This window comes from Pseudonaja textilis, chromosome 3, assembly GCF_049901715.1.
Source record: "Pseudonaja textilis isolate UNSWEBS1 chromosome 3, rPseTex1.2, whole genome shotgun sequence".
In the NCBI taxonomy this organism is placed as follows: domain Eukaryota; kingdom Metazoa; phylum Chordata; class Lepidosauria; order Squamata; family Elapidae; genus Pseudonaja; species Pseudonaja textilis.
In genome coordinates this window covers 2,247,515-2,273,215 of record NC_141992.1, presented here as the reverse complement: position 1 = coordinate 2,273,215, position 25,701 = coordinate 2,247,515, and the positions used below count along the sequence as shown (strand labels likewise).

The following is a 25,701-nucleotide window of genomic DNA, read 5'->3' as shown; positions in this document are numbered from 1 at the left end:
CAATATCCGTGGACGTCTTCAAGGGAACCTTGCCTGGTTCCCTTAATCGCTTCAGTGCGGTTTGTGTTGTTTTTACTCTTATAATTTATTTATTTATTTTTATTTGTTTATTTGATTTGTCAATCGCTTACAAGATCATAGGTATAACTATAAACACGAGTAAGCACATAGGAAATAGGTACGGATAAATGGGGACAATAGGACAGGGATGGTAGGCACGATGGTGCACTTACAGACCTCTTAGGAATGGGGTGAGGTCAATAGTGGTTAGCTTGAGGTTAAAGGAGTGAGGGGGTTAGAGGATGTAACAACAGAGTCAGGTAGGGCATTCCAGGCATTGACCCCTCTGTTGCTGAAGTCGTACTTTCTGCAATCAAGTTTGAAGCGGTTTACATTGAGTTTGTATCTGTTGTGTGCTCTTGTATTGTTGCGGTTGAAGCTGAAGTAGTCATTGACATGTAGGACATTGTAGCAGATAATTTTGTGTGCTACACTTAATTCCAACTGTAGGCAGCATAGTTCAAGGTTGTCCAAGCCCAAAATTTCAAGTCTGGTGATGTAGGGTATTCTGTTGCGAGCAGAGGAGTGTAGTAACTCTTCTCGTGAAATACTTCTGGACTCGCTTGATTGTATTAATGTCTGATATACAGTGCGGATTCCAGACTGATGAGCTGTATTCGAGTATTGGTCTAGCGAAGGCTTTGTATGCTCTAGTTAGCAATTCAATATATCCGGAGGAGAAGCTTCGTAAGATTAGATTTACAACTCTTAATGCCTTTTTGGCAATGCTGTTACAGTGAGCTCTGGCGCTTAGGTCGTTAGATATGAGAACTCCAAGGTGAGGATCATCAGTGAGGTCTAGTTTTTTATTTGGTATAGCAGTTCCTCCTTTTCATAACTGCTCGTGGGGGAGTTTTTTGTCTCCAGTCAAGGATATTTGGAGTTTTGAAGCAAAGTGAAGGAATAAAAGGGGCTTCACCTGTTTTTGTGACTGTGTTTAATTTGTATCCCACCCTGGGTCATCACAGGGAAGTCTGGTCTGCAGTGCCACATGTAAAACCGGGCAAAAAATGCCAGTTTTCTTGTCTTTTCTTCATGTCATATGTGTCCTGTTTGTCTCCTAGGATCGCTTTCTGGAACTTTTCTACATGTATGATGACGATGGATACCAGACGTACTGCACCATCTGCTGTGAAGGCAGCGAGTTACTTCTCTGTGACAGTGCCAGTTGTTTCAGGTGGGTAATTCCTCCACTGGTCACTGGAGAAAGTGAAGAAAGGAGATAGCTAGCTGGATAGATAATGAGTAGTTAGATAGTTGATAGGATTAGATGGATGGATGGATAGATTGTTGATATAATGATGGATTGATAGATAGATGTGGATAGATGGATGTATTTACAGACAGACAGGATAGATAGTTGATATGATAAACTAGATTGATAGAGATATGGATGGATGGATGGATGGATGGATGGATGGATGGATGGATGGATAGATAGATAGATAGATAGATAGATAGATAGATAGATAGATAGATAGATAATTGATAGATAGATGGATAGATGATACGAAGATGAATTGGAGAACACCCAGCATGGCCTTCTCCAGTTCGAAGAAGAGACAATCATTGGACCAGCTGAGGCCAAGGGTCAGTCCCGGAACCAGCGAAATCCGGGGGCTGGACAGGGGACGGACTGTATCTGTCTTCAGTGTGGAAGGGATTTGCCCCTCTCGAATTAGCCTTTTTAGCCACACTAGATGCTCTTTTAGGACCTCTTTTCAGAGCACGATAAACCATCGGCTCTTGAGTGAAGGATGCCAATTAATAAAAAGGATGATATGATGATAGAGATAGAGAGATGGGTATGTACATAATGGATAGATAATAGAGATAGATTGTCAGACAGACAGACAGATACAGAAAGATACATTATGTAGAATAAGTAGATAGATATAGGTGGAAGGATAGACAGATTGATAATAGTTGATAGGATAGGATAGAAATTGATATGATAATCTTATATTACATATATTAACAGCAGCAAGAATTTCATATGCTCAGCACTGGAAGAAAAACGCCACACCACCTGAAAGCTTAATAACAAAAAAATATTTTAGAGTGTGTGGAAATGAATAAATTAACTATGGAATTAAAAGGGAAAGCGGACACAATATACAATGCAGTATGGGAAACATGGTTTATTTGGATCGATAACAGATATAAGAATAGAAGATGTAAATAATGTATATAATAGATAAGAGGGTATGAAAGTATTGTGTATTGTAAGTTATGATAGGACACATAAATGTGTATATATAATGTCACAGCACTGTTTAATAACTATTGGTATTATGTATAAATGGAAAAAAAGCTGAATAAAGCATTAAATAAAAAAGTTGATATGATAAGATACATAGACAGATTCATAGTTGATAGGATAAGATAAATATATAGATAAACAGATAGATAATGGATTGACAGATGATGATATGATAGATATAGAAATATGGATATATACATAATGGATAGATTAGATAGATAGATAGATAGATAGATAGATAGATAGATAGATAGATAGATAGATAGAGAAAGATACATTATGTAGAATAGGTTGGTAGATATAGATGGATAGATGGATAAGACAGACGGATTGATAATAGTTGATATGATAAGATAGATTGATAGTTAATAGGATAAGATAATGGATTGATAGATAATGGATTGATAGATGGATAGATATGATAGATATAGAAAGGGATATATACATAATGGATAGATGAAAGATGGAGAGATATGTAAAATAGGTAGGTAGATAGATATAGATGGCTGGATAGACAAACAGATTGATAATAGTTGATAGGTATATATACAGAGAGAAAGAAAGACAGACAGACAGACAAGACAGACAGTCTTTGTTATTGAAGTTAGCTTGGAAACTAGTAGTGACTTACAACAATAATTAAGCCTGTAATTAAGCTCACATTTATGACAGTCGCAGTGTCCCGGGGTCATGACAAGCCAAGTCAATGGACCAGATCTCAGATTCGCTTCACAACCCTGTTACTCCCTTCACAACTGTGATTAGCTTTAACGACGGTGGCAAGAGAGGTTGTAAAACAGGCCAACGCTCCCTTAACGACTGTCTCTCCCTTGACAATGGAGATTGGCGGGCTCAACTGCGGTCATCTGCCAAGGACTGCTGCGGTCGTGCAATGGGGGGGGCGTCGGCTACGGCATCGTGGCTTTGTTGTGGATTCTAAGATTTCCCCCCGTCTTTTGCAGCTGTTTTTGCGTGGACTGTTTGAACACCTTGGTGGGACGGGGGACGGCAGAAGCTGCCCGGAAGGAAGAGCCGTGGAACTGCTATATGTGCCGGCCGCAACAGCGTTACGGCGTCCTGCTCCGACGACGGGATTGGAATACACGCCTGAAGGAGTTTTTCACCAACGAGGAAGGGCAGGAATACGTAAGGAAGGGAAGGGAGAGAGAGTGGAGTAGAGTAGAGTAGAACAACAACAGACCAGAACAGAACAACAGAGTTGGAAGGGACCTTAGAGGTCTTCTAGTCCAGCCCCCTGCTCATGCTGGAGACCCTATACCACTTCAGACAAATGGTTATCCAATCTCTTCTTAAAAACTTCCACTCTTGGTGCATTTACGAGGGCTATCCACAAAATAGATTACGTTTTCGTCTGTAGCAAGAAGGGGAGGAGCTAGCGCGGCCATCTTTGGTCTGTGCGTCCGCCGCTCGGTCTGCATATAGTCGTGCTAGTGGGAGGTTCGTATCTTTGCCCGTTATTTCACAGCAAACGTTTGAAATGTGTGCTGCCATGGAAAATCCCGCGAGTTGTGAGGTGCGATCAGTGATAAGGTTTTGGTTGGCAAAAAACCATGAACCGATTGAAATTTTAATTGAAAAATTGAAAAACGAAGAGAAGCAATTCAGAACAAGCGTAGAGTTGAGTTAAGCTCAAAAATTTTGTTTTTGCATGACAATGCCCGACCACACACACAGCAAATCGCACCCGAGAAGTCCTGAATGCTTTCAAGTGGGAGATTTTTCCTCATCCGCCCTGCAGCCCCGATCTTGCACCGGGTGACTACCACTTGTTTCTGAGGATGAAGACCTGGCTTGGAACAAAATTTTTGAGCTTAACTTTCCTCTGTGCTTGTTCTGAATTGCTTTTCTTAGTTTTTCAACTTTCCAATTAAAATTTCAATTGGTTTATGGTTTTTTGCCAATAAAAACCTTATCACTGATCGCAACTCGCAGGATTTTCAATTGCAGCACACATTCAAACGTTTGCTGTGAAATAACGGGCAACGATACGAACCTCCCACTAGCATGACTAGATGCAGACCGAGCGGCGGACGCACAGACCAAAGATGGCCGCGCTAGCTCCGCCCCTTCTTGCTACAGACGAAAACGTAATCTATTTTGTGGATAGCCCTCGTACAACACAGAAGCTGGTTTGTGGTTAAGTGGAAAAGGGCAAACCTAGATAAGATAGGAAAATGTGCTACTTGCTTAACACTCGCAGCGATTCCCTTAACAACCGTGTCAAGATCGGCCATAAAATGGGGCCAGGCACACAATGTTAGCAACGTAAATTTTGCGCACAGTTGCGATTGTACAAGTTTTATAACCTGTAGTTGTTTTTTTTTGCTCCGTGCTTAACCAGCAGGGAGACAGATGGGATTGTGGTTGTTTGACAAGGCAGCCCGCAGGCGTCTTGCTTAATGACCGCAATGCCGTAACGATCTAAATGCCAGGCTTGGGGTGGGCTTTAAAAAGCCCAGCAACCGGTTTGCTGCCCAGTTGCTGGGTTGGTATGGCCATGGCGGGCGTGGCCTGCCAGAACTTCCTGTTTCCGGCTTGCTTTCGATGGGCCTTCAGAGGTTTGCCTTTGGAAGGGCAAAAACAGCCTCCCCCGGGCTCTGGAGGCCCACCGGAAGCCAGAAACAGGCCCGTTTCCAGACTTCTGGAAGGCCCATTTCCCCACCTCCCAGAGCCTCCGCGCAGGGACAGGGTTGGCGGGGCCAGCCGCTCAGTTGAAATACCGGTTCGTAGAACCAGATGTAACTTTAACATCCGGTTCGCTCAAACTGGTCCGAACTGGTAGAATCCCATCCCTGGTTAAGGACAACGTATATCAGTGATGGCAGACCTTTTTGTTGTGCGGTGAAAGCGCACGCATGCTGGCACCCTCAATGCAATGTGCCCCATCCCCCTGCGCATGCATGCACAACACCCCTTCCCCTTGCCTGCACTGCGTATCCGCATGTCTCCCAGCTGATTTTGGTCCCATCTGAGGCGTGAGGGAAGCCTCTGCAGCCTCAGGAGGCCAAAAAACCGGGCCTTCCAGAAATACCAAAGTGCCCGTTTTCAGCCTCCAGAGGGCCTGTGGAGCCTGGGGGATGCTGTTTTTCCCCCTCCTGGAAGCTCGAGGGAAGCCTCTGCAGCCTCGGGAGGTCGAAAAACGGGCCCGTTTCGTCCCTTCTGGTATTTCCAGAAAGCCCGTTTTTTCGGCGTCCCGAGGCTGCAGAGGCTTCCCTTGCGCCTCAGGGGTATGTGTGTGTGTGAAAACAGCCTCAAACAGGCTGAAAATCAGCTGGGAGGCACACTCATGCGCAGGGCAGGTAAGTTTGGTTGGGCCTCATGTGCCCGCAAAAAAAGGCTCTGCACTCCATCGCTGGCACGCGAGCCATAGGTTGGCCATCACGTGGGCCTATATTATACGTTTCCCCCTGAATCGGAGCAGTGTCGGTGAAATGATAATTGTCCAGATTTACGTGAGGGTCAGAAGGTTACGGTGGTAACAAACGGACACAGTTGCTGGTGCAGGTTTGTGTGCATGTGTGTATGTATGTGTGTGTCAGTCACATACATTTGTTTTTGCCTCTCACCCCATCACAGAAGGCACCCAAAATCTACCCTGCCATCCCAGCCACAAAACGGAAGGCCATCCGAGTGTTGTCTCTCTTCGACGGCATCGCTACAGGTGAGTCCTTGCTCGGATCTCACATACCCATGCCCCCAGGTAGGTGGGGAGGTCATGAAGAAGAGGGGGACAGGTTAGCGTTCTCCAGACAGGGAATCCCATTCCTTCAGTCCTTAACGGTGAGGACAATACACCGGTGGAATGGCTTGCCACCAGAAGTTGTGGGTTGCCCCATCGCTGGAGGTTTTTTTTTAAGGAAAAGATTGGACGATGAAATGGTCCAGGGCCGTGATGGTGAACCTATGGCACGTGTACCACAGGTGGCACGAAGAGACATTTGTGCCGGCATGTGAGCTGCGGGCAGACTTACCTCACTGCACATGCGTGCACTTCACAGCTGAGTTTTGGCCAATTTGAAGCCTTTTTTGGCCTCCTTCCTAGAGGCTCGAGGGAAGCCAGGCCAGTTTCATCACTTCCTGTATTTCCGGAAATACAGGAAATGATGAAAACCGGCACATTTTTCAGCCCCAAAGACTGCAGAGGCTTCCCTCAAGCCTCTGGGAGGCCGAAAAGAACGTGCACACATGCGGAGAGGGCATGGGGGGGCCTGTGCGCATTGCCTTCTGGGTGCTGGCACGCGCACATGCCATTTTCGGCACAGGAGCCCCAAAAGGTCAGCCACCACTGATTTAGGGTCTCCTGCTTGAGAAGGGGGTGGACTACATGACCACCAAGGCCCCTTCCAGCTCTATTCTGGTTGATGGATTGAGCAGGAGGCTGGACTACATGACCTCCGAGGCCCCTTTCAGCTCTATACTGATTGATGGATTGAGCAGGAGGCTGGACTACATGACCTCTTAGGCCCCTTTCAGCTCTATACTGATTGATTGATTGAGCAGGAGGCTGGATTACATGACCTCCGAGGCCCCTTCCAGCTCTATTCTGATTGATGGATTGAGCGGGGGACTGGACTACATGACCTCCGAGGCCCCTTTCAGCTGTATACTGATTGAGTGATTGAGCGGGGGGCTGGACTACATGACCTCCGAGGCCCCTTCCAGCTCTATTCTGATTGAGTCCCTTATCGACTGCATAATGGCAGCGATTCACTTAACAACTGGGACAAGAGAGGTTGTAAAATGGGAGCAAAACTCACTTCACAACCGTCGTGTTCGGGCACAGAAATGTCGGGGTCCGTTGGGGTCGCACCGTCCAGGGCTCCCATGTACCTTTGATGGATTGGTCAGCGGAGGGCCTAGTTTCCTATCTGCTTATGGAGAAACGTTATTGCGATGTGCTTTTTAAACATTTTGTTTTTTGCGCACCCGCTAAATAAAAGTCTCCTTTAGCAGTGATGCCTTCATGGAACTGGGGAGTATAAAGATTTGGAGAAATGTGCAACTCTTAACGAGTCAAGCCGCTGTGAGGAAGGTGGCGAGGCCCACCGTCATTTCTATCCCCGTCTTCCTCCACAGAGTTTGGGTGTGTGTGTGTGTATGTATGTGTGTGTGTGTGTGTATATATTTATATATATATATACACACACACACACACACACACACACACACACACACACACACACACACACATATATATATATCAGTAGCTGCATACCTGTCCTTCGCTACGAAACTATGTGGTGGGGTGTAGTTTTTTGGGGGGAAGAAAATAAGGGGGCCAAAATTCTGCCTCTACCTACCAGCATCCATTGGTATTCATCTGGGCTAGCGTCCTGTCAGTGGGTGAGAGAGTTGAGGGCTGTTTGGAAACGGAAAGAGTATTTGGTTGGGTGAGCAAGGAGGAGACAGCAAGGAGCCTGGGCGTGGCTTAGCTCAACTGTTCTGTCCTAAAGCCGAAACGGAAATTCCTCTGCTTGTGTTTTGCCTTTGGAAGAGATTTCTTTTCAGGTGGGGACGGGGAGTAGAACTCCTTAGCATCAGAGCGTGTATAATAATAATAATAATAATAATAATAATAATAATAATATAGGAAATACTGATGATGGTCTTTTCGAAAAATCCTTTCTTAGTGAGCCCCTAGAAGCCAAGAGGAACCTGTGTGCCAAATTTCAAGTTTGTAGGCTTGACGGTTCTGGAGATTTTGTGATGATGCGTGAGGGGTATTTTGCTTTTTATATATATATAGAAGATTTCTTCTCCCTTCTTTTATCAACCACGTTGTTTCCTTCCTGTATCTCACTACATTTGGTTGATAGTCATTTCATTTGGTGTGTACAGGTAGTCCTCAACTTCACTTAGTAACAGTTTGAAGCTACAACGGCACTGAAAAAAAGATTTAAGCTAGGACTGTTTCACACTTACGACCACTGCAGCATTCCCTGGGAGTCACGAGATCAAAATTCAACTCTGGGCCATTGACTCGTATTTATGACGGTATCCCAGGGTTACGTGAAATCCCCTTTGGTGACCACCTGATGAGTAAGGTCAACGGGGAAGCCAGATTCACTTAACGACTGCAGTGATTGCTTTAACAATGGGGGCAAGGAAAGTCGTAAAACGGGACAAAAAAGTCACTTAGCAGCCGTCTCGTTAGCAGTGGAAATTTTGGGCTCGATTGTCGTAAGTTCAAGGACTACCTGTATATCTCCTCCTATCTGCAGGTAGCCCTCGACTTACAACGATTCATTTAGTGACTGTTCAAAAGTTACAACGGCCCTGAAAAAAAGGGGCTTAGGACCATTTTTCACACTTAATGACCGTTGCAGCATCCCCTGTGGCCGCAGGTTGAAAAATTCAGGCGCTTGGCAACCGACTCGTATTTTATGATGGTCGCAGAGTCCTGGGAGATCTTGTGATCCCCTTTTTGTGACCTTCTGACCAGCTGTTCCGACCCAAACCCCTTTCCAATAAAACCAACACGAACCAAAAGGGAACAGAAACCTTTCAATGAGTCTTATGAATCCTCGGTTAAAAGGCTGCTGCAAACTAATTAACTTTGATAAGCACGAGCCTCGCCAAAACTGTGCTAGTCTGCCAAGAAAAACAGATAAAAAATAGTTCACACCACAAGAGTCTTCAAATATCAACTTAAGATACTGTAATGTCCATGAGGCTGAGTTTCAAAACGTCTTTGCTTCCTGCAAAGAACATCCAATTCACAGCTGGCTTTTACCTTCTTGAAGGAGGGGCCATCACCTTGCAGCCTTACTCCTGAGTCGCCCGTGCTGTTGTAACTGCTCTTTCCTGCCAGCAGCCCTGCGTGCATACTTTGCACTTGGCACAGTCTCCTCGGGAACCTCCTCATTGCTGCTGCCAGCCCCCACCATCTCCGAAGGCAGCAGTCCACTCCCTAATGGTCCCGGTCCCTCACCTGAGTCCTCGCTCTTCCTCAGATGTCCACACCTGCTGCCAGCTGGCCACAACACCGGCAAAGTCAATGGGGGAATTTGGATTCACTTGACCGTGTGACTTGCTTAATCACTGCTGCGATTCACGTAGCAACTGAGGCGAGAAAGGATGTAAAACGGGGCAGAATTCGCTCAGCAGCCATCTCGCTTAGTGACCTAAATTTGGGGGCTCCATTGTGATCGTAAACCGAGGACTACCTGCACACTTGCGTACCGGGGGGAGGAATCATTTTGTGGCGTTTTACAAGCACAAATATTACAGGGTCACCATGAGAAGGTGAGGGTGGCACGTCGTTTCTCCCCCCCACTCCTCGCGCAGCACAAGGTGGATTTTTCCCGGTCTGAGTGCTCTTCGGTAAGGCCTCGCCACGCCCTCCCAAGGGATCCTTTTGTCACCCCAGACTTTTCTGCCTTCCCAGGTTACCTGGTCCTGCGGGATCTCGGCATCAAGGTGGAGAAATACATCGCCTCGGAGATCTGCGAGGACTCCATCTCGGTGGGGACAGTGCGGCATGAAGGAAACATCAGATACGTGCATGACGTTAGGAACATCACCAAGAGACACGTAAGGAATCCGGCGTTGGGGATTACATGTCTCAAGGCAGGACGTTATTGGTGGGCTACTGGTGGAGGGGTCAAAAGAGGCAGCAGCCTAGAATCCCTTCATAGTCACAAACAGACGAAGAGTCTATGGAGATCCTTAGCCCTCCAGGTCATGGTTGGCCCAAAGGTGATTTATATTTTTCAAGAGGCAACTGGACTTTCTGTTTTTTTCCATGAAGACGTTTTGCTTCTCATTCAAGAAGCTTCTTCAGCTCTGACTGAATGGTGGGGAAGGGAAGGATTTAGGCTCCTTGCAGGCAGCTGGTCATTTGCATCCTTTGAGAGGGTCGTTGAGGCCACTTGGAGGTTTTATCTGTGTCCTCAGGGTGATCTGAGTAGTGCAGATGGTTGTGGAGCCTTCCTGGCTGCAGGATGTTTTCATGGCAATGGATGTGGTGAAGGTTCCACACCCATTTGCACCAAATTCAGGTGACCCTGAGGACACATACATATCTCCACGTGGCCTCAAGGACCCTCTCAAAGGTTGCAGATGACCAGCTGCCTGCAAGGAGTATCAATCCTTCCCTTCCCAACCATCCAGTCAGAGCCGAAGAAGCTTCTTGGAGGAGAAGCGAAACGTCTTCGAAAGGAAAAAAAACCAGAAAGTCCTGTTGTCTCTTGAAAAAAAAAAAGCACTTTTGGGACAAGCAGACTTAAGTCAAATCATTCTTGATTCCCGTGGAGCTTTAATTCTGTGAACCCTTATTTGCGCCGATAACTTCTGCTTTGAGCAATGAAACATCTGCAAGAAAACAAGTGAGCCCCAGTGACCTTCATTTAATTCCAAGCAGGGACTCTGAGCTTGGTAGTTTTCTTGCAGACCTTTCATGACCCAAGTAGGGAATATCATCAGTGCTAGAAGGGAGGAGGAGGGGGAAACCTAGCGCTCTTGGTGCCTTCTGAGTTTAAATGGTTTTCTTGCAGATGTTTCATAACCCAACTAAGTAACACCATCAGTAGTAAGGGAGTAAAGAAGGAGAAGCGGGGAAAACTCTGGGGTCTTCATTGCTCTCAGGGTTTGCTTATTTCCTTACGCTTATTTCCTGATGGAACTACAACATCCTGCAGTCACGCGATTGTATTTTATGACGGTTTTGCCAAAAACCTGGGCTGGCTTTCCAGTTTTCAGCAAAAAAACAAACAAACCGGCCCCTATTGAACCCGGGGTCCACATAACAATGTGGTTTAACGATGCCCCCCAAACAGGTCATTCACCTTGGGTCGTCTGTACGGGTGACTCGATTTAGAGCCCAAAGACTTACGGTCGTGATCCGTAAGCTCGTGTTACGGTTGTAACATGAGGACTAGCGTTGTGGTTCACCGGCAGACGGCAGCGGAATTGGACAGTGGGGAAGAAGGGGGACCAGTCCAGGAATCTGGAGGGGACTCGGATGAGGGTTCTGCGTTCGATGCAGAGATGGGGCCAGGACCATCCGGGAATGGGGTGCTGCCTCCGGAGCCTTTGGAGTCTGGCAGCAGCAAGGAAGAGGAACCACGGGAGCCTGTTCCCAGTGCACAGAGCTGCTAGAAGGCAAGAGCAGTTGAGACAAAAAAGGGGTGACTCGGGAGTAAGGCTGGGAGGTGATTGGCCCTCCCATAGGGATAAAAGTCAGGCCAAGAGGATGAAATCTTTGCAGGAAGCAAAGTCGCTCAATCGCTTCAGACTCATTCTTGAAGCTCTGGTTGGTACTTCGGTTGGTTTTTGTTGTACTTTGGTTGGTTTCTTTTCTAGTAAATTGGATACTTCTGTTTTTTGGCAGCAGTTCACAGACTTGAAAGGTATGTGCTTATCTCAGGGAACTGTTTGAGATTAATTCCCGGCTGGGAATGAAAACAATCCCCAACATTGCAATAAAATAAGTATTGTTTTAAAATGAAGTTTGTGAAATAATGATGGTTTACAAAGGCCTGGGTCAGAACAACTACTTCCTTAAAGAAGGGACAGAGAACCCATGCCATAACGAGGGTCTCCCCTTGCAGATTGACGAGTGGGGCCCCTTTGATCTGGTGATCGGCGGAAGTCCCTGCAACGACCTCTCCATCGTAAATCCCGCCAGAAAAGGTTTGTATGGTAAGCGGAGGCATTTGAGATCCCTTTTAAAGTTGGTTTTGCTCGGAATTCGGGACCCCGAGCCTCTCTTCTGACCCCGTTTCTTTCACCCTTTCCGGCTGGCAGAAGGGACCGGCCGCCTCTTCTTCGAGTTCTACCACCTCCTGAATTACACCCGTCCCAAAATCGGAGAAGACCGCCCGTTCTTTTGGCTCTTCGAAAACGTGGTTTCCATGCGAGTCAACGACAAGAGGGACATCTCCCGTTTTCTGGAGGTAACAACCGTGGTTCTGAGACCCAAGAAACGGGCCCCCCCTTTTTTTAGGGGCTGCCACAAACTCTTAGTTTATTGCAGCTGACGGGCGTCCGTCCCTCTGAGGCTGAAAGATCGGCCACTGGTCAGTGTAAACCAGGGTTGGCTGGGCAATTTTGGGAGCTGTAGCTTAGCAATGGCCAAGATGGAGAAAGACTGCTTTAGGGCCGCTGTGCCCAGGTTTTCCGGCCAACCTTGGTGGATTTTGTGGGATCCTTGGTGTTTGGTTGCTAATTCTAGTCTATTCTTATTTCTATTCTATTCTAATTTCTATTCTATTCTTATTATTGCTAATTCTATTCTATTCTAATTTCTATTCTGGTCTTATTATTGTTAATTCAATTCTATTCTCTTCTTATTTCTATTCTATTCTTATTGTTAGTTCAATTCTATTCAATTCTATTCTATTCTATTCTTATTTCTATTCTTATTTCTAGTGTTATTTCTATTCTATTCTTATTTCTAGTGTTATTTCTATTCTAATTTCTATTCTATTCCTCCCTTCTAGCATTACCTGACTAAGTAACATCATCAGTGCTAGAAGGGAGGAATAGAATAGAATAGAAATAACACTAGAAATAAGAATAGAATAGAAATAACACTAGAAATAAGAATAGAAATAAGAATAGAATAGAATTGAATTGAACTAACAATAAGAATAGAATAGAAATAGAAATAAGAATAGAAATAGAATAGAAATAACACTAGAAATAAGAATAGAACAGAATTGAATTGAATTGAACTAACAATAATAAGAATAGAATAGAAATAAGAATAGAATAGAATTGAATTGAATTAACAATAATAAGAACAGAATAGAAGTTAGAATAGAATAGAATTAGCAATAATAAGAATAGAATAAAAATTAGAATAGAATGGAAATAAGAATAGAATGATAATTAGAATAGAAATAACCTCACTTGCGCACGTTGCCCTTGGCTTCCTTTTTGTTGTCCGAGGCCTTCAGGAGCTTCTTCTTCTGTGGCCGGCAAGGCTTTCCTGAAGGCCTCTGCAGCCAATATCAGAGCTCAGGATCGATCCAGAGCTTTCTAATCAGCTCCAGAGGCCTTCAGGAAAGCCTGGCCAGCCCTGCCGGCTGCAGAAGAAACGGGCCGGCAAGGCAGGTGTCGGGCTGTGTGAGGCTTGGCTACACCTGTCCAAAAGTAAGTCGTAGGGCAGCTTCGCACACCCCTAGCTTAATTTTTACCCGTCCACTCTGGAGTGGGTGGGATCTGAATTAGGGCTTATTTTGGGGGTAGGGCTTATATTGGGTGTATGTATAAAAACCAAGCTAGGTAGGACTTACTTTTTCAGGGTAGGTCGTATTTTCGGAGAAACACAGGGCAGGTAGCATCATCAAGGTTGAACCCCTTTCCTTTCTCTGCAGTGTAATCCGGTGATGATCGATGCAGTCAAAGTATCTGCTGCACACAGAGCCAGATATTTTTGGGGTAACCTGCCCGGGATGAACAGGTAAGAAAAAAGTGGAGCCTTTTGATCTGCCGAAGAAGTGACAGGGAGAAGAAAGTTTGCTCATTTGCAACCCGGATCACCCCGTAGCAGTTCGGAGAGGCTGGGGTGTCCGTTATACAGGCAGCCCTCGACTTAACAAGCACAATTGAGCCCCAAAGTTTTATGTGGCTGGGAGAAACTTTTGTTAAGTGGGGTTTGGCCCCCACCCCCCCACCCGCCCTCCATTTTATGACTTTCCTGGCCTCCGTTGTTAAAGGAATCCCTGCAGTCTTTCAGTTTGGGACACGGTTGTTAAGCGAATCCGGCTTTTCCCCCGTGACTTGGCTTCTGAGAGCGATGCAAAAGGGGGAATCAAGTCACACACACACACACACACACACACACACACACAGACAGAGGGGACATTGCAACTGTCATCAATACGAGTCAGTTGCCAGGTGTCTGAATTTAGATCAGGCGACCCCGGGGATGGAAGCAGTGGTCGTGAGGGTGGAAAACGGTCCCTTTAGTGACTTTGAACGGTCACTAAACGAACGGCTGTAAGCCGAGGAGTACCTGTACACTTGTGGTTGGGAGGGAGAGAGAGAGAGAGAGAGAGAGAGAGAGCGCACAGGGACCCTTTTAGGAAAGTAATGTGGGAAAAAGAGGCGGATTTGCACACTCGCAAAATGGCTCTTCAGCTGGACACGACTGAAGTAGAGGATGTTTGCAGTGTATTTTCTACTATTTCCCACAGGTAGGAGTGTCTGTGTGTGTGTGTGTGTGTGTGTGTGTGTGTGTGTGTGTGTCTTTGTCGTTTCTGTGCCAGTGAGAATGCTTCTTATTGAAATGTTAAGTGGAAACGGCTTTCCGTGGTTAGCCACCTACCCCTCAAAAAAAGCCTGTGAGGTTTTTCAGGAAACAGATGTGATATATTCTCCCTCTTTCTGTCTCTTGTCTGCCTGTCTCTCTCCCTTTCTCCCCTCTCTTTTTCCCTCTGTCTCTCATCTTCTTTCTTTCTCCCCTTCTCTCTCCCTCTCTTCCCCCTCCTTCTCTTTCCCCATCTCTCTCTCTCTCTTTTCCTCCCCCATCTATTTCTCTGTCTCCCTCCCTCTCACTCTCTCTCTCCTTCTCTCTCCCCCTTTTTCCCCCTCTGTCTCTGTCTCTTCCCACCTCTTTTCCCCTGTCTTTGTCTCTCCCCTTCTCTCTCCCTCTCTCTTCCTCTCTTCCCCCTTTCTCCCCCTCCCTCCCTCCCCCTCCTCTCTCTCTGTGTTTTCTCGTTACACACGTGTTTTTGACGTGTTTTCCTGTCGAGTGTTCCCTACACCCTACAAAGTAAGAAGCGAGATGGGAAGTAGATTTCTTTAGTGGTTTATACACCACACACACAAACACACACACACACACCATACAAGAATGCCTGTGAGATGTTTTGGAATACAGATGTGATCTTAGTTTGTGTTTGTGTGTGTGTGTGTGTGTGTGTTGTGTTTTGGCCTGTGCAGTCCTTGGTACTTTCTGAATCTTGTAGACGTTTCATGACCCAGCTAGGTGATATGATCAATGCTGAAAAGGAGGGGTATGTGGGTGGAGCGGAGGAGGAGGAAGGGGAGGAGGAAGAAGGGGAGAAGGAGAAGTTGAGGAAGACAAGGAGGAGAAGCCTAGAGAGGACAAAGGACTGCCCAATCCTCTTCCTCCTCCTCCAACCCTCCACCTTTCCAGCGTTAATGACATTACCCAGTTGGGTCACGAAACATCTGCAAAAAAAACCCCCAAGCTCAGAGACCACCAAGGACCCCCCCACCTTCATTGCAACCCTGAACCACAAATGCTCTCCTCTTATTGGTCTCTTGTGATCTCCTTTCTTGGGGAGTGTTTCCTGCACCCTACAAACTAAACAGCACGACTTTGGGAAGATGTGGGGTCTGTGTGTGGGTGCGGATCGCAGAGTCTCATCGATCTTTTCTCTTTCCAGGCCCGTGGTGGCCTCCAAGGGAGACAAGCTGGAGCTGCAGGATTGCCTGGAGTACAGTCGGAGGGCGAAGGTAACCACCATTGACTACCCCCACCCCCAATTATTCTCGGCTGGGATAAAGGAGGCTGCAGAATCGTTCCTGTTTCTGCCATGCCAACCTCATCCGGATGTCGCGATTGCTTGTTGACTTGCTGTTGGGGTTCCCGGCGGTTGCCCTAATTCTGTGATGGCGAACCTATGGCACACGTGCCACAGAGCCATTTGTGCCGGTGAGCAAGCTGCAGGCAAACTTTAACAGATGATTTTCAGCCGGTTTGAGGCCTTTTTCAGCCTCCCAAAGTCTTGAGGAAGGCTTCTGCAGGCTTCTACAAGCTTTGTAGGCTGAAAATTAGGCCCGTTTTGTCATTTTCGGTATTTTCAGAAAAAACAGGAAGTTGATGAAACGGGGCTAGTTTTTTGGCCTACAAAGCTTGCAGAAGCCTGCAGAAGCCTTTCTCAAGGTTTTGGGAGGCCAAAAAAGGCCTCAAACCGGCTGAAAATCAGCTGTGAGGTGCAGTGCAGGTAATGGGGCGGCAGGAGTGGGTATGTGCGGGGGATTGCGTGCGCATGTGTAGGGACTGTGGGGGGAGGCACGCATTGCCTTCTGGGTGCTGGCACGTGAGCATGCAAGTGCAGACACAAGTTTTGGCACAGGAGCCCAAAAAGGTTAGCCACCATTGCCCCAATTAAGTCATGAGCCTCCAGCCAAGCTTCAAAGAGAGTCCAAAACATTTATTAGGAGCAACATGTCGGCATGATCCCAGTTGAAGCCAACTCTGACACATGTAATTCACGGTCACCTGTAACACTGTTTCCCCTCTCCCCTCTGGATGTGTCATACATCAGATTCTCCAACTAAGCACATTCACAGGCTGGGTGTTATCAATCACATTCTTCAATGAAGGATTTTCGAGGGCAGAATATCTGGTCGCTTACCTACAATCTTTGTAAGATAAGCGTGGAATGTATTTCTGTTCTCTTCCCCCCCCCCTTTATGGCAACTCAGAAACAGGCATGCTTTACGAGTTGACGTGGGGGGGGTTGGCCCCTCCCTTCTTTCCAGTCCAGAATCCTTGGTCCCCCTGATGGCCAAAGGAGACAGGCGAGGCAGTCCTAGACTTACAACAGTTTGTGTAGTGACCGCTTGAAGCTACAAGCAGGGGTGGGATTCTACCAATTCGCACCTATTTGCTAGAACCGGTTGTTAACGTTCTAAGCAGTTGGGAGAACCGGTTGTTAGAAGAAATTACAGGGCTAATCCTGTAAGGAAGGCAGGAAGGAAACATTCTGGTGTCGCTTACAGAAGCTGCCTCTCCGTTAACCCTTATTACATTCTTGGTAGGACTAGACTTCCTGTCTCACGAACTTCTCTGGAGTTTTTTTCCCCCTCCTTTGCTGGTACTTTGCTTGTGTGGAGGGACCATTCAAAGTTACAGTGGCACTGAAAAAAGTGACTTATGACCGTTTTTCACACTTATGACTGTTGCAGCATCCCCTCCACAGTCATGAGAGGCCAGGCAAGGAGTTTGTGCCTCAATGTGAGTGATATTGAGTTGGCCATGCCCAGCCAGTCACATGACCAAGCCACGCCCACCACCTAAGCCACGCCCACAGAACCGGTTGTTAAAAAATTTGAATCCCACCCCTGGTTACAAGGACCCTGAAAAATCATTTTTCATACTTAGGACTATTCCAGTTGGTTACAAACAAAAATCAGCACACACCCCCGCACTCCCCATTAGGACGGCTACCTGCACGCCGACCTCTGTCCCCCTCCCCCACAAATTGCCACCTTCACCTCTGCTTTTCTTCCAAAGATGAAGAAAGTCCGCACCATCACGACGAAGTCCAACTCCATTCGGCAGGGGAAGAGCCAGATGCTGCCTGTGTCCATGAACGGGAAGGACGACGATTTGTGGTGCACAGAGTTGGAAAGGTGAGGGATGGGCAGGGCAAGGGAACCCGGGACGGGGTGGGGTGGGGGAAGCAAAGGGTTGGAAAACACGTCAGTCCTGGAATGGCTCCCCTAGGGAAGACTGTAGGGCAGCTTTTAGATGAGTGGATGTCCACTCCCAGAATCCCCCAGCCAGTTGATGGGGAGAGTCCAACTCCCAGAATCCCCCAGCCAGCATGCTTGAAGAGGGGAGGACTTCAACTCCCAGAATCCACTAGCCGGCATACTTTATAAAATGGCTGGACTTCAACTCCCAGAATCCACCAGCCGGCATACTTTAAAATGGCTGGACTTCAACTCCCAGAATCCATCAGCTGGCATACTTTAAAATGGCTGGACTTCAACTCCCAGAATCCACCCGCCGGCATACTTTAAAATGGCAGGACTTCAACTCCCAGAATCCACCCGCCGGCATACTTTGTAAAATGGCTGGACTTCAACTCCCAGAATCCACCCGCCGGCATACTTTATAAAATGGCTGGACTTCAACTCCCAGAATCCACCAGCCGGCATACTTTAAAATGGCTGGACGTCAACTCCCAGAATCCACCAGCCAGGGTTTGCTTAATAACAGCAGTGTTTGTTTTATGGCCACTGCATTCACCTAACAACCCTGCAAAAAATGGTTGCAAAATCAGGCACAGTCCTGCGTGTGGTGATCTTCACAACTTACGACCAAAATTGCCGGCTCAATGACCATTATAAGTCCAGGAATCCCTGTGCCTTCTACTTGGCAAAGTGGATGGATCAATTATTCTGCATTTAGTCTCTCCCCAACCCGTTGCTGAGATAGATTGGGTATTCACACATTCTCATGCAGACCTGGGTCTTGTCTTGCTAATTGGGGGGGAGGGGGTTGAGGGGTGATGATGTTTTTCTTCCAACCTGTTTGGGGGACCCCGGGTTTCAAGAGTCCCACTTTGCAATTTTCTGATCGTTTTCTCGTCTTGTAAATCATTCTGCTGCTGCTGTTCTCCCTCGTCTTCTGTAGATGTTTGGGTATTTCCTTGGCACTCTCTCCTTGGTGTTGTTTTACAGCCTGCAGAGGGTAGCCCATTTCTCTGTGACTCTGTGAATAAATGCTCTCATTTGCCAGTACGAAATGCACCCCCCCAAAAAAGCTGTGAGGGTTTCTACGATTGTCCTCGTGAAATCATGAGCCTTGAAAATAATCCGAAAAGATTTATTAGAAGAAACATGTCCAGCACTAACCCGTATGAAGCCAACTCTGAGACACGTAATTTACTATCACCTATGACCCTATTTCCCCCCACCACACCTGGGTGTGTCATAAATCAGATTCTCCAGCGAAACACGTTCACTGGGCTGGGTGTCATCAATCACATTCTCCAATTAAGGGTCTTCATGGGCAGAAGATCCAGTAGGCTAGGTTACAACATCCACAAGATCAGCGTGGAATGTGCTTCTGGCCTTCATCTGCCTCACTCCTGTCTCAGGCCAAGGCCATTCCCTCATGCCTTCTTACGGCAATTCGGAAACAGGCATAGGGAAGATTTACGAGTTGACCAAAGGAGGTGTTCCCTTGAAATGTAACACAACCCTAAAATTCTGGGGCCCTGGTTGATCTCTTGAGCTTGGTGACTTTCTTGCAGACCTTTCATGACCCAAACTAGGCAACCCTGTCAGTGCTAGAAGGAGGGGAGTTTGTGGAGAGGAGGATTATGGGGTCCTTGTTGCTTTCTCAGCTTCGTGGTTTTCTTGCAGATGTTTCATGACCCAGCTACATAAAATCATCAGTGCTAGTGTCAGGATTCTGGCAGTGACCCCCTCATTTAAATCATGAGTCTTGAGCCAAGCTTCCAAAACTTCCAAAGGATTTATTGGGAGTTAACATGCTGGCACTGCCTGGGTGTAGCCGACTCTGAGACACATCATTCATTGTCACCCTTGACCCTGGATTCCCCCCACCCCCTGGGTGTATCATAATTCATATTCTCCAATGGGACACCTCCATAGCCAAGAGGACTCAATCAAGCTCTCCAGTTAGATTTTAGCACGGCAGAAACTTCAGTCACTTAGTTACTATCTTTGAAAACATTTATGGAATGCACTTTTGGTTTGCAAGCTGGCGCACTGCTCCCCGCTCCCTCCCTTTCTCTTTGACAACTTTAAAAAGACCACAGAAATATTTTATGAGTTGACAGGTCTCTTTTCCACCCCTCCCCCCACAGGATCTTTGGCTTCCCTCTCCACTACACCGACGTGTCCAACATGGGTCGTCATGCACGTCAGAAGCTGCTTGGGAGGTCGTGGAGCGTCCCGGTTATCCGTCACCTCTTTGCTCCCCTGAAGGATTATTTTTCCTGCGATTAGGCCGCAGGGATCCTGCGGTCTCCTGGGTGGAAGGAGAAGAGCCAAGACCCCACCCCCCGCTCCTTGACCGCCCCCCCTCCGTTAAAGGAGGCCTTCTCCGCAGAAAAAATTATTTTCTATCCACGCCTTTCTTCCAAGCTTGTCCGACTTTTGCGTTTCCGTTGTGCCAACAACAACAACAACAACACAGATTTTTTTTTGGGGGGGGGGCGGGAAACTGCAGAGAGGTAGCATTCACCCCTTGTCTTGTGCGGATGAGGAAACTGAGGCGGCTCAACCGGCCGCGAGAAACAATGCGAAAACTTGAAACGGGAAAATGGTAGGATGTAACTCCAGAGACACCCGTCTGTCTGTAGCAATGAGCCAGCTTGCCTTGGGTTTCTCTCACTGTTCGCCCCGCGGGGGGGAAAAAAAACAGGAAAATTTCTTATTTTTTTCTTTTTAAACTTTTTTTTTTTTAAGAATGCAAAACTTTTGTGTGTGGGGGTGGTGGTGGTTTGGGGAGAGACCTTTATAGCCATTTCGCAGCTGGATGTGAAAATTCCTAGAGAGGACGCAAACCAGGCGACAATCGTCCTAAATGGAACAAGATGGAAGAAGAAAGAAAACGAACCATGCCATACACCCGTTATACTTTTAAATTTACACGATGCCTTTTCACGCAGGGAAAAATGCACTGGGGGTATTTTACGACAAAGAACGCATCTTCCACTTCAATTTACGCTGGCTGGGTATTTCTTTTTTTTTTAAAAAAGAGCTGTGCAAGAACATTTGCACAACCATGGTCCTTTCAGAGGCAGGGAAATTCCCAGCAGGGCAGCGGAGGAGGAAAACGGGAAATCTACCAACCCCCCCGAAAAAGAGACAATCTACAAATGTTTACTGCGGTTTGGCCTTCGCTCTTTGAAGAATCCAACCCATTGCAGAGAGGAAAAAATGGAGTTTAAAAGCTGCTACGAGATTCTCTCGCCCTAGAGGTGCCCTTTCCATGTTGGGATCCCAAGTGGGTTTCCATCCTCACCGATGCTGCTATTTTCATCGTGAATTTTGTTTTCCTTGACTGTTCCGTTCTTCAAACCCTGATTTCAACAGACCAAGATAAGAATTGGGTGGGAAGAGTACCGAGGAGGGGATAAAGGCAACCCTGGGATTTGGTAGGGTCTTTTTGGGCTGGCGCAGTTCCCAATCCGAAACTTTGCCACGATTTTTCGCAGTCGCCATTCGCACGTTCGCCTTGGCTGGCAGGCTGCACGTCAAAGCCGTCCTGCCGTAACTCCGGACTTCCCAGTGCTTGTATGAACCAAACCACGAAAATCAGTGCAGGAGACAAATTAACGCTCCGTTTTCGTTCTCTGCAACTGGGATGTCTGTCCAAAATTAGAGATATTTTTTTCCCCCACCGATGAAGCAAACCCTCTTAGACACATTGGCAGAAACGGTAGAGGGGTGTGTGTATGTGCCATGTTACTCTCTAACTTCCAACTTGCCATCACATATAGGAGGCAGGGGTTTGGTGTCTTGGCTTGGTTGTCAAGATTGCCAAAGTCCCCTCAGAAAAAAATAAAGACTTTGGATTGTAGATGGTCGATTGTTAGGGAAGTTTTCTCAAGTCAGCCGCAGAGGAAGATGGGACTATGGTCAAGAGCCATCACTGCTCCAGTTTGGTACATTTTCCCCCTGCAGGCAAATGGGAGCAGTGGTGGTTTCTCTCTCTTTTTTTTTCTTTCTTTAGTTTTCCTTGTCAGTATTTGAGGTTGCCAAAGGACCGGCACTTCACATTATCCGACGATGCACCTTCTGCACACTCCAGAAGGTGTCACCTTAGCGGCGGGCGTGCAAAATGTGTCCAGCTCTAAGCGGGTTCTGTGCCAAGAGGGATTGCCCAAGTTGGCTCTCTGCCCACCTCTTTTCTTTGCCCAAATGCCCGCTGGCAATTCTCCAGCTGCTGCTGGCATCCCAATGGATCCCATTCCCGTAGGAATGACGAATCTCAGGAAGTTCCACTCAAAATGGACGCCAGTAATTTAAGGGCGGAAGGAGAGATTTCCTTGGAGGTGTGTATGTGTGGTGTGTGTGTGTGTGTGGCCTTCCTGAGCCACTGAAATCCCTGCCCAAATTGGGTGACGTTTGTGTGTGTGTGTGAGAACCTATGCACATGCCAATGTTGGTGATAACCTCTGGGTGTGAGACAATCATTACTGTGTTTATATGTTAGGTGTGTTTGCTGGTTTGGGAATCCTTGGTCCCATGGGAAAAGTCTGCATGCCAAAAGGGAAAGGAATGAGGTCAAGGGGGAATTCTGCAGGGCCCCCCCAACCCCCCAATTTGGAGGGAGGGATTAAGGGGAGGGGGTTGAAAGCGTGGGGTGCTTGTAGCTAGCCATTCGATGTGCCTTCTCCTTGTCCTTCCCCTTTCCACCTCCTTTGAAGGGTGTTGCAAATCTTTCGTTTTTGGTCTCCGGCAAGATTTCTATTGGATCCCTTCTGGTTTTTGAGAGAATATTAAAAATCGGTAATCAAAGAAAAAAGATCTTGCCTTCCTAAAAAGTAATGCCTTTTAACGCATTTTAAACTGAGAACATTTCAGAAATGTCATTTCCAAGATGTTGAAAGGACCTCTGTAACATTGGTGCTATGGTTTTTATACTTTCCTAACGTCAAAACGATATGCTTTTATATAACCTTTTTTAAAAAAATAAAACACTATCCTTTTTTTCCCTCTTTCTTTTTTTTAAAGAGCTTCTTGGGACTGGAGCTCGGCCCCAAAATGGATGGCTGTAAGTGAGCCTTACTAAGGGTGGGGGTGAAAAACATCCCCTCCCCATTTTTCTTTGGTGTCGTTACTGCTGGAAACGAAACGGTTTTGACATGCGTTTGCCTTTAAAACATTTATCACGGTTTAATTAAAGTCAGTGTTTTTCTATAATAGAGTGTGGCCCGTTTTTATTTGTGTGTGTGTGTGTGTGTGGAATTCGTAAATGGCCCAGAAGATACGGACGGTGGGTTGTGCATCCACTTCTGAAGATGAGGTCAAAGCCTTAGGGGAGGAGTGAATAAAAAACTATGGCAACTTTACAAGTTGTGGACTTCAACTCCCAGAATTCCTGAGCCAGGTGGCTCGGGAATTCTGGGAGTTAATGTGATGACCCAGAGTGTAACACAAAGGTAACAAAATCCAAAACGTAAATAAATATCCTTTAATGCCTCCAACTTGGCCCCACCGTTCAATAATTCTCAGTTGGTGATAAAACGTACTCAAAAATAGTCTTCGAAAGAAAGCAACGCAGTCCGTACTCGGTGAGCAGACAGAGGTGAAATAAAAATCCCAAAACAAACTACAATGAAGGGATTTCCACAATGGATCAGGATAAATAATTACCAAATTCAAGGAGATAAGGCAGTCTGTTGGAAGGAGGCCAGCCAAGACTTCAGACCAAAATAACACAAGCTTTGCTTCTCGCAACGCTGTGTTGCAAATGTCTTTTATATACTAGTCTCCCCAACTGCAACCAATGAGGAGGATCATGGCCGCTTCCTCTCTCGCAAGCCAAGTTGTTGCCTTCTCTGTTCCTCCCTGCGTGTCCTAGGATACGAAGGGGATGGGTCTGGTTCTCCCTCTGACTGCCCAGATGGCCTCTGCCTCCCGAGAGCACGACCATTGAAGTCCACAATGCGTAAAGTTGCCATAGTTGTTCAACCCTTGCTTAGGGGAGGGCATTGCCCATTTCTGTCCTTCCTAAATTTGAGTTACGAGCGTTTGCAGCCTGAGTACAATTATGAGGACACTGGGCCGTATTTAACAAAATGAAATTCAATGTGGAGAAAAGTAAAGCTTTACACTTAGGCAAGAAAAACCCAAAGGACACATATAGACTGGGTGAAACCAGGTTCAAAAGCAGGAACTGTGAGGAGGATCTTGGAGTCTTAGTGGACAACCAGCTAAATAGGAGCCAATGTTGTGCAGCAGCAGCCAAAAAAGCTAATGTAATCCTAAATTGCGTTAACGGGGATACAATCAAGATCAAGGAAGGTACTAATACCACTCTATAAAGCCTTAGTAAGGTCACACCTAGAGTCCTACATCCAGTTTTGGTCACCACGCTACAAAAAAGAGGTTGAGACTCTAGAAAAAGTGCAGAGAAGAGCAACCAGGATGATGAGGGGACTGGAGACTCAAACATACGATGAATGGTTGCAGGAACTGGGCCTGGCTAGTCTAGGGAAGAGAAGGACCAGGGGAGACATGACAGCAGTCTTCCAATATTTGAGGGGCTGCCACAGAATTCTCCAGCCAGCTATGCTTAAAAGTTGCCAAGTTTGGGGACCTCTGCCTTAAATCATCATGTTTGCCTTATATTTCCTGTTGCCATTTCAAATTTACCTCCCACCTTTTCCTCATTGACTTACTATTCATGCCATCACAACCTATCTCAAGCATCTAAAGTTAGCACATTATCTCTGCCCCGATTACATCTCCCATTACTCTAATTCTATCACCCCCCCCTGCCCTCATTTACAAATCACCTTTTATGGGTCCTAGCTCCTAGGGGGTTGTCTCTAGAGTAACTATCTATCAGCAAGTTCTGTTTAATGCCGGTTTGTAGCATAGCACAGGCCTTCCTACACCCAATTCTCAAGCTGCAGCCTAGCTCATGAGATTAGAAATATATACAATGTTTTTTTCTTCACTGGCCAGCATGTCTTCTTACAGTTTCTGTTAAAAGCAATACGCTCTGTTTCCCGCAAATAGGGTAAGTAATAGGAATGGGATGGAATAGAATAACAGAGTTGAAAGGGAACTTGGAGGTCACCTAGACCAACCCCCTGCTCAGCACAATTTGATAAAATATTTCTTACCATTATTTGATTCTTCTTCAAAAAGTGCATCTCCTTTTCTAGACTTGGGGACGGCCCAGTCTGAGGTAGGCATTGGCATAATGTGCTAAAGCAGCACAGATCGAAAGCCTCCTAGCTGCGTTATTGAATAAGAAGGATGCTAAACTTGTGTAATCTGTATCCATTAATTCGGCGGTTTCATCAGATGCAGCCTCCAGGCCTCTTTACTTAGTCTGTGTAGTGAAATAATTTTCAACGTAGCTAGCTTTAAGATGTTGCATGGGAGTTGGAAGTCCAGATATCTTAGAAAGCCGCCAGGCTGATGTGTGTAGTGTATAAAAACCTACAATTAGCTTCAGTAAGTCGTGTGATATTCAAAGCCTTCTAGATTAATTGCAAAGGAATTGCATTCTCGGATCATGGTTTGCTGAACAAATAGTTGGAAGAAATATCCACCAGGTTCGGTTCCAAACTGGAAGAAAAGCACTGGAAACATGCAGGCTGATTAGAAAAAGATGGTTTATTGATGAAGAACCACACGTGGTTCTGGACAACTGACAAAATGAAGTTGAGAGTGGGTTTTTCTTTTATATGCCTTCTTTGGGCTCTGTATTTGAGCTTCCTGTTCTAGAACATGTCCTTTAATATTCTATTGGCTGTTGTCAGATTCCTATGGGGTCGTGTAGGAGTTACACAGGGGTCACAGCTGGCTCTATAAGCAAAAGAGGAAATGCAAATCTTAGGTGCTTCTCTGAACTAGTCTGGTCAACCTCTGGCTTCTTGAGTGAGTGGGCTGCTTCTAATCCTACCACTTTGCCTTTGTTCAGACTTTGC

General features: G+C 46.4%; 1 protein-coding gene and 1 long non-coding RNA gene across 2 annotated transcripts in view; one reads left to right on the top strand and one right to left on the bottom strand.

The window, feature by feature from the left end:
- DNMT3B (DNA methyltransferase 3 beta) overlaps positions 1-20,168 on the top strand; it is a 34,666-nt gene extending 14,498 nt beyond the window's left edge. Inside the window, exons 12-21 of the mRNA XM_087928692.1 lie at positions 1,125-1,237; positions 3,286-3,469; positions 5,921-6,005; positions 9,732-9,877; positions 11,896-11,986; positions 12,092-12,240; positions 13,666-13,751; positions 15,706-15,775; positions 17,562-17,680; positions 19,891-20,168. Coding sequence (XP_087784818.1) covers positions 1,125-1,237; positions 3,286-3,469; positions 5,921-6,005; positions 9,732-9,877; positions 11,896-11,986; positions 12,092-12,240; positions 13,666-13,751; positions 15,706-15,775; positions 17,562-17,680; positions 19,891-20,032 — 1,185 coding nt within the window. The 3' untranslated portion in view covers positions 20,033-20,168. The remainder of the gene's footprint in view (positions 1-1,124; positions 1,238-3,285; positions 3,470-5,920; positions 6,006-9,731; positions 9,878-11,895; positions 11,987-12,091; positions 12,241-13,665; positions 13,752-15,705; positions 15,776-17,561; positions 17,681-19,890) is intronic.
- Positions 1-25,701, bottom strand: part of LOC148125983 (uncharacterized) — a 352,312-nt gene that overhangs the window by 67,809 nt on the left and 258,802 nt on the right. The gene's annotated exons all lie outside the window — the stretch shown is intronic.